Source organism: Camelus bactrianus, chromosome 6 (genome assembly GCF_048773025.1).
Source record: "Camelus bactrianus isolate YW-2024 breed Bactrian camel chromosome 6, ASM4877302v1, whole genome shotgun sequence".
NCBI lineage: Eukaryota > Metazoa > Chordata > Mammalia > Artiodactyla > Camelidae > Camelus > Camelus bactrianus.
Genome location: NC_133544.1, coordinates 1861336 through 1875698, shown reverse-complemented (window position 1 = coordinate 1875698; position 14363 = coordinate 1861336). Strand labels below are relative to the sequence as shown.

The 14363-nt window shown below is 45.9% G+C and overlaps 1 protein-coding gene across 1 annotated transcript in view; it reads left to right on the top strand.

Moving 5' to 3' along the window:
* The first annotated feature begins 358 nt into the window (after positions 1-358).
* The window catches only part of TDRD9 (tudor domain containing 9), a 79230-nt gene continuing 65225 nt past the window's right edge, over positions 359-14363 (top strand). The window contains exons 1-4 of the mRNA XM_074364909.1: positions 359-403; positions 1495-1575; positions 4064-4228; positions 11127-11230. Of these exons, the coding sequence (XP_074221010.1) occupies positions 374-403; positions 1495-1575; positions 4064-4228; positions 11127-11230 (380 nt within the window). The 5' untranslated portion in view covers positions 359-373. The remainder of the gene's footprint in view (positions 404-1494; positions 1576-4063; positions 4229-11126; positions 11231-14363) is intronic.

Below are 14363 nucleotides of genomic sequence, written 5' to 3'. Positions count from 1 at the left end.
TTTGATTGTATCTTTGTAAGTAGAAAGTGTCTTCATACACAGTTGTCTTAACATCAGAATGACATGGGCAGCATGACTGGAGAAGCCAGATTCTCCCCCATCACCAAACAAGCAAGCAAAAATCAACTCTAGAATTTCAGCTTTAATTTGGACCCTATATTTTTTGTGATAGATAACAATTTCTTTAGTTCCCTTTCTTACCTTCATTATGAAGGGTAGTTAAATGTGAACCATTAAACTTGAAAACTTTCTATTTTCTTTTTTCCTTCCCCAATTGTAGGTGGGGCTGGAGAAAGTAGCAACGGAAGACACCAAGTTAGTGTACGTGACGACCGGGGTCCTGCTTCAGAAAGTCGTCGGCGCCAAGAGCTTGATGGAGTTCACGCATGTCTTCATTGATGAAGTGAGTGCCCCCCTAGGTTCCTGTTCTTCTTTCACCAGAGAGCACAGTGCAGGTGACGCTGACTGTCCCCTACTCGTAAAGTGCCAAAAAGTATTTCGGGTCCGTATCTGCTTATTCTACTTACAAATGTTGATTTTCTGTTTTTATCTGTTGCTCTTACTTCCAAAATGTGGGAGGGGAGGTTGAGGACTAAGAAAAGATTCCTTGTTTAGAAAGCAGGTCAAATTTGGCACCTGTTTTTGTGAAAATGATCCAGCAGAGAGTCTCCTGTCCCCCGGTGTGTCGGGGAGCCTCACTCGGTGGTAGAAATGCAGCCATGGGTGACTTGGCTCTTGGTGTCAGCTGTTCCGGGGCGGGGCGGCTGGGGTTTGGGAGCTGGGGGCCCTGTACGGTCCTGGTTGGTCGGCCTGGAAGGTGTCTGTCTGAGAAGGGCTGTGAAGCAGCTGCTCTCCCCGAGCATAGAGTTCTTGAGTACAGTCCCCAGGAGGGCCCCCACCCCACGGCCCCGAGTGCTCCTGCAGCGCTCCCTGGGGGCCCAGCCCCTCCCCCAGTTTTGGGGCACCTGTTACTGACCAAGCCAGCTCTCCAGGGCCGCCCTTGTGAACTGCAGTCCTGCACACCACGAGGCGTGTCCTTTTGGGGGACACGCTGCTGCCCGGGCACAGCACTTACTTGCTGAAGTCGTGTAACAGGAGACCGCGCAGGGCTGAGCAGTAGGCTGGGGTGCTGTAGGGAGTTGCCCTGTGGTTCTCTGTGGTAGGGATGGGTTTTGTTATCATCTGGGGGCACTGTTGGCACTGAATGGACAGGGCTGAGACTGCTAAACATTACTCTGCCCTGTGCCAGCAGGGCCCTAGAGAGAAGCCCCGAGGGGGCAGTGGCTGCGTGCCCCAGGGGTGCCTTCCGGTTTGTGGGCTGTTTTCTTGGTCCTCCTTACCTGGGGGTAATCCGAGCTTCCCGAGGAGCTGCGTTGAGCAGAGAGACCTCGTCCCCAGCCTCCTGTGCACGTTGGAACCCCTTTTCCTCTGCTCGTTCAGCAGTGGCGTGGGTCTTGCTTGAGGGCATGTGGGGGCCCCCTTTTTGTTTTGTAGGTACACGAGCGGACTGAAGAAATGGATTTCCTGTTGTTGGTAGTTCGTAAACTTTTAAGAACAAATTCACGTTTTGTGAAGGTAAAGTTGATTTCATGAGTAACTGAAACATTTAGGGTTAAGAGTTATTATGTAGTTTTGTTTCTCTTTATTTTAACAGAAACAGTTGAAAGCAGTGACTCTTAACATTAATTATTAATTTTCTTGTGTAGTCCTACATATCTTGCTTGGAAGCTGGCTAACGGGCATTCTCTTAGAATAAGACTGAGGAATACTTCTTGGTTATTATGTTGCATTAAATTGTAAAATATTCTCCAGGCTTCAGAAAAGGATCTAATAGTGGTTGACGCTAACGAAATGCTGGGAATTAGAGTACTGATTTTGAAGTACCGTAATTGGAAGATATGTGACTCTACCTTCAATCTCTGTTTTAAAAGTAGCACCAAATCACTGAAGTTTGAGAACTGTTCTGTGCACTGTTGTTACAGGAGACTTAAGTTGTGGGAATGGTAAATATTCTTTACATTTTATTTGAACAAAAAGGAGGAGGATGTAAACTAAGCCAAAATAGCAAAGGGTTTATAATAATTATGTGATTTAAACATAGGTCAACACAGCGATGCTGAGCAGGTAGGGAGGGGTCTCTTGGAAACAGCTTCATGAAGGGCCGGGAGGGGTGCGCTGCCACTGCAGACCAGCTGCCTCTGAGTCACAAAGGGCTTTGTCTTGAAGGCTTTTATCTCTTTGTTAACTCAGGGAGACATTTATTCTCTCTCCCCCAACTCCCACGGTGGGGCTGTCAGCCTTAGGGTGCTCATGGTCCCACCTGGTGGGCGCTAAGTAAATGGAAGCTGAAATTTGCAATAGACAGTTGTCTCATTGCTTGAGATGACTGCAAAGTGAATGAGAGAGTTTGGCTAGTTAATTAGTTTTTAAAGATGACATTAAAAATTGTTCAATAGATCGAGACCTTTCTTTGTCATCTTAAGACTTCACTTTCTTACTCTAAGATAATGACTTGGTTACATGTTTTTTCAATTTTCAGTAGTAAAGAGAGTTGAGAATATTAGTGAATTTTAAAAAATATACCACACTGCTAACAATGGTGGTCAGAAATTTGGTACCTATTGTATGAGTAGTAGGAACTGTCAGTTCCAGTGTTTTCATGATTTTTCAAAATACATGAAGCAGAGTATTTTCTAAATAGAGAGTCTTATAAATGTCTTAACAAATGTTGGGCTAAGGAATTAGAAGTCAAGTTCTTTATAACTTAACTGTCAGTAAGTCTTCTGAAATTCTCAGAAATTCCTCTTCTATTGCTTTCAAGAAGAGAGCTGCTGTCAGAGTCCTGGATGCAGGAACCTGGGCGGGTGGGCCTTCAGCTCTCCCAATCCACTCTGCACCCAGACCTTTAGAGCCCCCTGGCTTTGTGCCATCACTCAGCCGACTGGGCCTGCTGTCAGGGCCGGCTGGTCAGACTCGGCGCAGCGGCACCCTGAACAAGCCGGTGTCGGGCAGGCTGCTGAGCTGTCTGGAGGAGAGGTGGAGGAGGGCCGCCTGGGGGAGGGTGACCCGTGGGGAATCTGGTAGCCACGTGGACTGCTGGCTGCTCTGGCTGCCCAGATTGGGCCTCACGTTTTTGCTGCCTCAGTAGAACAGCAGCCCTGCAGTTCCCTATCCTCAGCGGTCCTTAGGAGACAGTTAGAGATCACCTGCAGGGTGGGGTGTGCCCTGGGGCCGTTCTTACCCCTCGTGGCTTCTCAGGGCCTTTCTTCTCACTGCAGGCACCTCATCCCAGCCAGTTCTAGTCAGCATGGTTTGGACATTTGTCTCTAACAACAGAGGGAAAAATACAGATATTTTATTTACCCCGTAGCTGTGCCATATGAAGTTTTTGTTTCTGCTGAGAGTGATGCCACAGACATGCAGAAGGTGGTGTGTGTGCCTCCCGCTTATCATTCTGGAGACGGTGGATGGTGAGGCCTTGTCATGCTGCCGCCTCCTCCAGGGCACATCCGATGGGCTGTGGGTGCTGGCTGCTGGCGTCCGTGGCCGAGTGTCCTGAGGGCATCACCCCACGTCTGCTTTTTGGCAGAACTGACACCTGCAGTGAGTCCTGGAGCCCGACCCCCGCCGCGGTCGGCCGGGCCCTCTGGGCTGCTCCACCTTCTTGGCGCAGGGTCACCGTCTCCCGGAGCCCTTGTCTTCTTCCTCTTTGCTGCTTTTACTCCTGCACTTTTCTAGAATATCCTCTAGTAGCTTATTCTGTCTTAACTTGGTTTTCTGATGCAAAGTGTCCTTCTAGGTAAATGGTTATAATGAAGCTTTATTGTGGAGATGTAGTTTTCACTTGATAATGTATTTGAAGGGAGATAGTAAAACTTGGCATCTCTGAGCATTCTTTAAGCTGTAATAATTTGTGTTACACGAGAGGTCAAATCGAAGTGTTCAGTTAAAGTTTAGAAAATTGTTAAAATAGAAGACAAGCCTGGAATTTTAAAAGTGTTTCATTTCAGTTGTTATTATTATCACTGTTTTGTTTGTTTTAGTGGTTGCTCTTGCCCTGCAGGTGATCCTGATGTCAGCCACCATCAACTGCGAGGAGTTTGCGGACTACTTTGCCGTTCCTGTTCAGAACAAGATGAGCCCTGCATATATTTTTGAAGTGGAAGGAAAGCCGTATTCCATCGAAGAGTATTATCTTGATGATCTGGAGCACATTCATCATAACAGGGTGTGTGGGCATGCATTGTTTCTTTTCTAGTGAATGTACTTTTGTATTTGATCAAACCTGCATGCGTTAGCTACAGATGCAAGGCTCTGTTGGAGCAGGGGGACGGCGTGGAGGGACTGGGGAAGAACAGGGGAAGGACAGCCCCGGCGCATCAGCTGTGGGCATAGCAGGCCCTCATATCATATGTCCCTGTGAAAAGTGTTGGAACTGGATTTGTACTTTGTTATTGTTGAAGAATAAAATGTCAGATTTGGATCAGGTGCAAAATCGTAGATTCACCTGGGAGTGGGAGATAATTTTATTTCAAGTTTTATTTAGGTTAAACTCGAATTTTCTAAGTTGCAGTGCTCTCAACGGAGGGAGGATTGCGTGTGGGAACAGTGGAGAACCGGGTGGTCTGCTGTTGTGAAAGGTGCAGTTGATTTACAGTTGTTCTCGTGTGGCTTGTGCCCTTGCAGGGTTGGGAGTCAGGCAGCACGTGGAGGTGTAAAACACCTGCTTCCTGCTCCTGTCCTCTGCCCGCCCGGCTTCCCGACCAGCGGGAAAACTCTTGTTAATTTCTTGTGGGCCCTTCCTGTACCAGCAAAATGAGTGTATTGTTTCTCTCTTTCACAGAGTGGCAGGGTTCTGCGTGTGTCGTTCTGAGTGTTTCACTTACCTTTTCACGTCTCTTACATGTCAGTGTATGGTTTCTTTGTTCCCTCTTTAGAGCCATGTAATGCTCTTCCGTATGAATATAAATACAAAGAGTATTCTTTATTTAATGTCCAGTGTTTCTGGTCTTACTAAAAGCAGTGCGAATAGAACATCTTTGCACATGTGAGAGCGTATCTTGTGGGCCGGGGTTCTTACCTCAGCACAAGTTGGCGTTTTGGGCCTGATAATCCTCTGTGGTAGGGGCTGTCCTGTGCGTTGCAGCACGTTTAATATTTAATAGCGTTGCTGGCCTTGACTCACCAGGTGCAAGTTGGGCTCCTCTACCAGCCCCCCATGACAACCAAAAATGTTTCTAGACATCCCTGGGGAGTAAAACGCCCCTCTCGAGGTCCCCTGCTTAGGCTATGCCTTCCTACAGTGTAAGTTCCTGGCAATGGAATTACTGGGTTGAAGGCTGTGTGCCTTTGGCATTTTGGTGGACACTACCTTATTGCTCTGTACAGGAGTTTGACTTTCATTAAAAGCATCTGTAGTGTTAACGGAAACCGTCTCTGCTGAAGTGCATTGGCTGACTAGGTTTCATCTGACGCTAGAGACATATTTTGTCAAATCTAATTATGTCAGAGGGAGGCCAGTGATGGCCATTAGAATGTAGCACCTCTTTTTTCCCCCCACCTTCTTAAATGGCAGTATTTCGAAACAAGATTTCAAAGAATTTTGTAGTGGCCACCCACCTATCCATCTATAGTCAACATTTAGTTTGTAGCACTTCAAAAAAAGCCTGTGAGAACTAAGAAACTAACACTGGTATATTACCGTTGGCTGAACTTCAGTTTCTGCTCCAAGACCCCACGTGGCATTTAGTGTCATGTCGTCTTAGGCTGCTCTGGGCTGGGACAGATGCTCAGACTTGTCCTGTTTCTCATGACCGTGACAGTTTCTAGGAGTGCTTCTCAGGCAGTGTTTAGGGCACCGCACTCTTGGGAGTTTTTGTTTGTTTGTCTTGTGATTAGACTGGGCTCATGAGCTTTGGGAAAGAAGACCGTGGGGTGAAGGGCTGATTTTCATATCACAGCTACAGTGTGGCTTCTGGCTGGGGTATTTCCCAAGCTTCTCCCTCAAGGTTACTCTCCCTCCTTTTCTTTATGCATATTTAAAGAAAAATATGTACGGTTTGTTTGCTTGCTTATTATCTGTCACGCCCACTGAGGTGTGCAAGGGTACGGGCACAGCCTTCCCTGTCCTGCAGGCTCTCTGATGGAAGCGAGTCACTGAGTGCCCTGCACTCAAGGCGGAGGGTAGGGGCACTTGTTTATAACGTCTGAAAGTTTTGTGGTATCTGACCTGTTCTGGAATATGAGCAGTAAATACTGTGTGCTGATCTTCTCTTCACCTGTTCAGCTGGCCAAATTCTAACTGGTTCCCGTTGATGTTCAGTCTGTTTGCTTCCTTGTGGATGTGCCAAGGGCTTGGCTCAGCTGGGGCAGCTGTCCTCGAGCCTGGGTGGCCCTTGCTGGGGTGGGTGGGTTGTGCTCGGCCCGCCTGGGCACACCTGGCTTCAGCACCATTTACCACATGTCCTGATCGGTGCTCAGTAAATACGTCCATGAAGGAATACTCGAGTTGACTCTGTGTTAACTTTGTTTTATGTAGGTTCTGTGACAGTCTTTGGAGTCAGAGGACTTTTGTTAAAATTCGGATTTTATCATCGTTGTCGCTCCTGCTGTCGCAGAACCTCCCCCCTGTCTGATGTTGCAGAGGAGACAGTCCTGCCCTCCCGCCCTCCCACCCTCCCTGGACCTTGTCCCATTCACTGCCCTCCTCCCCTTATCTTTACCAGCTCCTCCTCTGCCCACTCTTTCTTGTGCACATCTGAACAGAACTGAGTCTCTCATCGTAAAACAACACCCTCTTTAGGTGCCCTGTTTCTCATAAGTTTTGCCAGACTCTGTCTCACTCCCAGTGTCCCCTGCTTCCCCGCGGTCTTCATTCCTGCCCCTCAGCCAAGGCCGCTGTGCCAGCATTGCGAGCAATCTCCTCGTGACGTTGAGAGCGCGGGACGTTAAACTCACGGGGCCTCGCTGTAATATCTGACACTGCTGCCTGCCCTCAGTCCCATGAGGCCCTCCTGGTCTTTCCGTTACCAACTCTGGCTGTGCCTTTCAGTCTCCTCTGAAGAGTCCTTTTCATGCTTTATTTTCAACTTTTTTTTTAATTGCCGAAAACCCCCCAACAAAGCCACCCTTAGGAAAGTACATAAAATGTAATTGTGCTCTGATGAGATTGTAGACACCCGAGATCTGCAGCATGATCCAGAAGCAGAGCCTGGCCCACTCCCCAGGGCTCCCCGTGCATTGTTTTTTTGAACCACACCCCACCGCCCCAGAGCATGGCTTTTATGTGATTTCCATTTTGTTTGCTTTAATCCATTTGAAGGGCGTGTTGGAGGACAGGGCGAGTGAGGTGGGCTGACATTCCATCTCCCCACCGCCTGCGCGCCTCCCACCTGCTGCATGCCCCCTCTCCTCCGGGGACAGGCTGGCCAGCCTGGGCCTGGCCGTCTCAGATGTCGGCAGACACGCAGGCTCTGAGGTCTCGGCCTGGGACAGAAGCACTGGTGGCAGTCATGGTGGCTGAACACGTTCGTGGGAGGCCGCAGTCATCCTGAGCCTGCTGTGTGACTGACAGCGCTTCCCTGTCCTCGCCTGATGGTCTGTCAGAGCGGCCCATCTGATGGCACCTTGACTTGTCCACCTGTCCACTTTCTCCAGCCACACTGTGCTCTCCGGGAAGGCGGAGGCCTGTCTGCTGTCTCCTCCCTACTTCCGCACACGAGAAGGGATGAGTTCAGCAAGTGAATTGGTTGCCTGTGACCCGTGTGTTTCTTTTGTCCCCTGTGTCAAGGCTGGCTGAGAGGAAGCAGGGCCATGTTTGATATCTTAGCAGTGTGTTTTAAGAAATATTCTTTGGGCTTGGCTTCTAGAAATCAATGAAATCACTTGTGAACCAGTGACATGCTTCCATGCCTTGTTTGTTTGTAGGAAAACAGTTCTAGATGGCCTTGTTGAAGTTTGTGAAGAGTATACCTTTTTTTTCTATTTCTTTTTTGCATAGTTATGGTAAATAGTGGTTATTGTTGAGATAAAGTGTAGAATTAAAGGTAAAGGTTGTTGAACATCAAGAATGCTTATTCATATAAAATCCTAAAGACACTACGAGAAAAAACTGCTGGAGGTCACCAATGAATTCAGTAAATTTGCTGGGTACAGAATTAATATGCAGAAATCTGTTGCATTTCTAAGTGCTAACAATGAAATATCAGAAGGAAAAATTAAAGAAACAATTCCTTTTAGTATTACATCAAAAAGAGTAAGATACCTGGGAATAAAGCTACCTAAGGAGGCAAAAGGCCTGTACTCTGAAAACTAGAAGATGCTGATGAAAGAAATTGAAGACAACACAAACAGATGAAAATATATACCATGTTTTTGGATTGGAAGAATCAATATTGTTAAAATAACCATACTACCCAAGGCAGTCTACAGATTCAATGCAGTCGCTATCAAAATCACCAATGACATTTTTCACAGAACTAGAATAAAAACAGGTTTAAATTTACATGAAAACATGAAAGACCCCGAATAGCCAAAACAATCTTGAGAAAGAACAGAGCTGGGGGAATCATGCTTCCTGACTTCAGACTATACTACAAAGCTACAGTAATCATAACAGTATGGTACTGGCACACAGACCCATAGATCCATGGGACAGGATAGAGAGGCTGGAAATAAGCCCACGCACTTATGGCCAATTAATCTATGACAAAGGGGGCGAAAACATACAATGGAGAAAGACAGTCTTTTCAATAATTGGTGCTGGGAAAATGGGACAGTTGCATGTAAAAGAATGAAATTACAACATTCTCTAACACTGTATAAAAAAAAATGGATTAAAGACCTAAATGTAAGACCAGATACTTTAAAATTCCCAGAAGAAAACATAGGCAAAACACTCTTTGACATAATTTGCAACAATATTTTTTTGGATCCATCTCCTAAAGTTATGCAGATAGAAACAAAGGTAAATAAATGGGACCTAGTCAAGCTTGAAAGCTTTTTTGCACAGTGAAGGAAACCATCAACAAAATGCAAAGACAACCTATGGGGGAAAAATACAACCTACAAACTGGGGGAACATATTTGCAAATGATGCTGCTGACAAGGGGTTAATTTCCAACATATACAAATAACTCATACAGCTTAATATTAAAAAAAAATTAAAAAATAGACAGAAGACCTAAATAGACACATCTCTGAAGAAGACATCCAGATGGCCAGTAGGCACGTGAAAAGATGCTCGATGTCATTGATATTAGAGAAATGCAAATCAAAACTGCAATGAGATATCATTTCATACCAGTCAGAATGGCCATCATCAAAAAGTCTACAAATAACAAATGTTTGAGAGGGTGTGGAGAGAAAGGAACACTTAAACTATTGGTGGGAATGTAAATTGGTGCAGCCACTCTGGAAAACAGTATGAAGGTTCCTTAAAAAACTGAAAATAGAACTACCATATGATCCAGCAATCCTACTCCTGTGCATATATCTGGAAGAAACAAAAACTCTAATTCAAAAAGATACATGCACCCCATTGTTCATAGCAGCACTATTTACAACAGCCAAGACATAGAAACTACTAAAAGTCCATTGATAAATGACTGGATAAAGAAGATGTAGTGTGTGTGTGTGTGTGTGTGTGTCTCTATACACACACAATGGAATACTATTCAGCCATAAAAAGAATGAAATAATGCCATTTGCAGCAACATGGATGGACCTAGAGATTATCATACTAAGTGAAATAAGTCAGACAGAGAAAGACAAATATATGACATCACTTAAATGGGGAATCTCAAAAAATGATACAAATGAGCTTATTTACAAAAAGAAATAGACTCACAGACGTAGAAAACAAACTTGTGATTTCCAAAGGGGAAAGCGGAGGTAGGGGTTAGGAATAAATTAGGAGTTTGGGATTAGCAGGTACAAACTACTATATATAAAATAGATAAACAGTAATGACCTACTGTAGAGCACAGGGAAGTATATTCAATATCTTGTAATAACCTGTAATAGAAAAGAATCTGAAAGAGAATATATGTGTATGATTGAATCACTTTGTTTTACACTTGAAACTAACACAGAATTGTAAATTAACTATACTTCAGTAAAAATGATTAAAAATGGAATGCTTACTCAAAATTATTAAGTAAAAGTCAATTTGTCATACGTATTCTATGTAGAATTGTAAGAATAATGAAAATGGATTATTACTAGCTGACTTAATTTACTCTAAAAATTGGGAACAAAGTTTGCGTTTATAGCTAACTTCTGAAGACTTCTGATGTGTACTTCACAAAATCAAATGTTATGCCTTGCATCTAGTACATGATGAGTAAAATTATTAAAGAAAAAAGCCTTGTTGGTGGGAGAGAACCTAGAATGGCTATTAAATGGACTTTATGGAAGCTGTGATGTAGCTGTTGTGCTGCGTATTGTAGAGAGAGCCTCACACAGTGACGCCCTCGGTCCCCTGGGAGCTGCCAGCTCAGACCACGGCTTCTGCCCTCACTGGGGGCTTGGCAATGTGTTTGAGCCCCAGTGTCCTCCAGAACCACTCGAAGGGCAGTCCTGAAGTGACTGGGCTCCTTTTGGCTTTGTTTTAATACACAAATAAAAGCAGTCTAGTGACCCCTCCGCCAGGCCTTGGCAGGTGAAGTCTGACGTGGTTATGTCACTACTGTAGATTGGCAGGTGCAGATGGGTACTACCTTGTGTCGGTGCTTGCGGTTCCAGGGCTCCTTCCCACGCATGACTATGTTGCAGTCTTGGGGCTTGTGACAGAGGTGGGCAGTGGCTGGGATCAGAAAATCCTCCTGGGCTCCACAGGCATCTGGAGCAACTTCATCTGCGTTTCCCTCCTGCACGTTGGGCCTCTGACCCCTCCGTTGCTCTGGGGACGGGGTCGGGGCTGTGCCAGGATGGACCGTGCGCGCCGGGTGCCTGGAGTAGCACCTGGCGTTCAGCAAGTGCGCAGGTAGTGCTGTTTGGCTACAAACGCTGTTATTTTTATTTGGGGCATTTGTTGCGGTGATGTACTAGAGAGGCACCCATCCAACCCCAGAATTTCCTTTGTAACCCTATTCTGGTATTCCAGCTTTTTCTGTTCTTCTTTTTAGCTGTCTCCCCACCGGCTGGAGGAGCCATCGATAACTAAGGATGTGTATGAAGTCACTGTCTCCCTGATTCAGATGTTCGACGACCTGGATCTGAAGGAGAGTGGGTAAGAGCTGCACTACGTGGCTGTGGCAGTGTGCTTGAATGTGTGTAATTAAAACTTCGTGACTCCTCGTGAAACTATTTAGTGTCTTTACAAGGCTAGGATATAACTGTGGGTAGGTTTTCAGCAGTCACCGTGCATATTTTAAAATAAATATCTCGCACATTTTTTACTGGAAATTTCTATTTTAAAGTAGTTAAAACCATGCTAAGTACAGGTTCAGGACTGACAGTTTAAAATCTAGAAACTACAGCCTGAAGCTAGAATAGTTTTTCCAGACATGCAGGAGTCACGTCGCTCACAGGCCTGAGGGGAAGACTAAGGACCACCTTAGGAGAAACTGTAGAAAGCCTTTCTTTGCCTTTGTTTCCCTTTATTGTAAAGATGGATTCCCGATACTCGCTGTCTCCTGTTGTAATCCAGACGTTCGTTTAGCTGGCCCTTTGAAACCTGGAGCATGTTTTTCCCTTGAGAACAACTTCAGGCTGTAAGTGGTGGTTAGAGTCTTTAATTTTCAAAGTATTATGCTGTGTGAGGAACTACTATGCTCATCTTGTGACAGCTCACGAATGCCATTTACACATCACAACAGACAGAACGCAGATTCCACCTCCCCACGGCAGCCAGCACTTGGCTGCGGGGGAGGCTGGTCGCTTGCAGGCCCTAGACTCACACAGACACCGTAATTGTAGACATAAAGTATCAGGTTGTTCATTGTCTTGCAGTCCCCCTGAGCAATACCTTAGAGTGAGGTGGCTATGTTCTGTGTCTTCAAAATAGGTTTTCTGCCAGACATTTCCCTCCGGCATGGTGGGCGTCTGGCTCCACGCTTGCTCCAGTGACGGGGCCGGGGGTGTGCCTGTGTGGACCGTGCGTGTCGGGTGTCGGGAGTTGTGCTTGGCACATGAGTCGGAAAGTCTAGCTTACAGGCAATTGAGTACTATTTTAGCTCTGTTTTTAAGCTCCCACGATTCTTTATTTTTTATTTCGTCAGTGTGTTTAGATTTACTCAAATATATACTATTCGTTATTCTTTCGTCTTAGACTTTCCTTCTTAGATCATTTCCATTCTTCCTGAAGTATATCCTACAAAAGTTTGAGGAGTCTGCTGGTTAATGTTGTTTTTATCTAGCAAAAAATGTCTTTGTCTCTCTCTCTTTTTTTTTTTTTTTAGTAAAGGTAGATCTATTTGGAAAGATACATACGGCATAGAGTGTAGGCTGTTTCAGAAGGTGAGAGAATGGTCACGAGGTGTCGGGGTTGGGTGCTCAGGTTGAAGTAAAAGCAGGTACACACTCCACAGACAGAGTGCGGGCCGTCTCCCAGGAGGAGGGAGTGAGGAGGAGGCCACCAGGCTTGGCGTTGCCGGTCTTTATGGGCTCGGTAGCTTCCCACGCCTGAAAGTGGGAGGATAATTCCGGCTGCCCTGGGGAGGGGGCTGGGATTCCCAGGAATTGGGCCGCCACCACTTTGACCTGTTGTGGCCAGCCTGGGGGCTGCCATGGCACCGGTGGGCGTGTTACTTAGCACGCTCACACGTTACGGTGCGCGTGTCACGGAGCGCACTTGTTTGCGTTACTCTCTGAGATTACTCCACGAGGAGGACTTTTCCTTTATTATCCTGCCTCTTACCTTCCTGTCTCTCTCTACGACCGTCAGTGGACTCGTGGGTTTTTTTCTCTTCAGATAGATTTTCTTTTTCAGAGCAGTTTCAGGCTCAAGGCAGAGCTGAGCAGAAAGCAGAGTTCCTGTGCAGCCTCTCCTGCGGACGCACAGCCCCCCCTGCCGTGAAGCCCCCCGGCAGCACACGCACTGTGATCGGCATGTGGCCGCCAAAGCCTTTACACTGGAATCCCCTCTTAGCCCCAAAGACTCCTTGGAGCCCTCTGTGCAGCCCCGGGTCTTTGTCTTGTCTCTGTGGTTTTGCTTTCCCAGAATGTGGTGTAGCTGGAATCTTACAGTTGCAGCCTTCGAGGTTGGCTGCTTCGACTTAGTGATAACTCACATTTGAGGCCCCTTCATGTCGTTTCGGGGCTTGATAGCTTATTTCCTTTTAGTGCGGAATCAAATTTCATTGTCTGGATGTACCACAGTCTGTTTATCCGTTCACTTCCTGAAGGATATCTTGGTTGTTTCCAGGTTTTGGCAATGTGAATAAAACCACTATAAACATCCAAGTGCAGGTTCTGTGTGGATGTGTTTTCATTTCGTTTGAGTAAATACCAACAAGTGCAATTGTTGGATCATATGGTTTAAGAGTATGTTTAGTTTTGTGAGAAACTGCCAAATGGTCTTCCAGAGCGGCTGTACCATTTTGCTTTCCTGCCAGCAGTGAAGGAGAGTTCCTGTCGCTCCACATTCTCACCGGCAGTTGATGTTGTCAGTGTTCGGACAGCCCAGTAGGTGTGTAAGGGTACCTTGCTTTAATTTGCCTTTCCCTCATGGCATATGTTGTGGACCGTCTTTTCAGATGTTTATTTGACAGCTGTATGTCTTCTCTGCTGATGTGTCTCTTCAGAGCTTTTGCCCATTTTTGAAACTGCATTGTTCATATTCCTATTGTTAAATTATATATAGAGAGTTATATATATGTATGTAAGAGGTTTTAAAATATATTTAACAGTTCTTTGTATTATGTTTGTCTTCTGAAAGTGTTCTCTCTTGGTCTGTGGCTTGTCTTCTCCTTTTCTTGAGACTCATAGGTCTTAACGTCAGAGTTGATTATAGTCAGTTTTCCTTTTTAATGGTCGGTTGTCTGTAATTTGGCCAGTGGGAGCCTCTGTGGGCCGGCCCCTGGGTCACTGCCGTGGCCCCCTGACTGGGGGACGCTTGCTTCCCGGCGCAGCGTGTCCAGGCCGTCCAGCTTGCTCTTTCCCTGCCCGAGGCCAGGAGTCCCTTTCCCAGGGAACCTGACTCTTGCAGTGAGGAGTGCTGTCCAAAAGCAGGGTTTGGGTGCTAGGTGTGCTCATTTCTTCTAAGTGGGCTGTCTGTCATTGCTTGTTTTTTTTCGTGTGCTTATTGTCGATAGCTGGAAATGTATTTTAAAAATGATATGTATGAAATATTTCAACTCAAATTGAACTTTGGCTTTTTTCTTAGCTTTTATGTTATATTTTTGTTACTGAGCCATATTTAC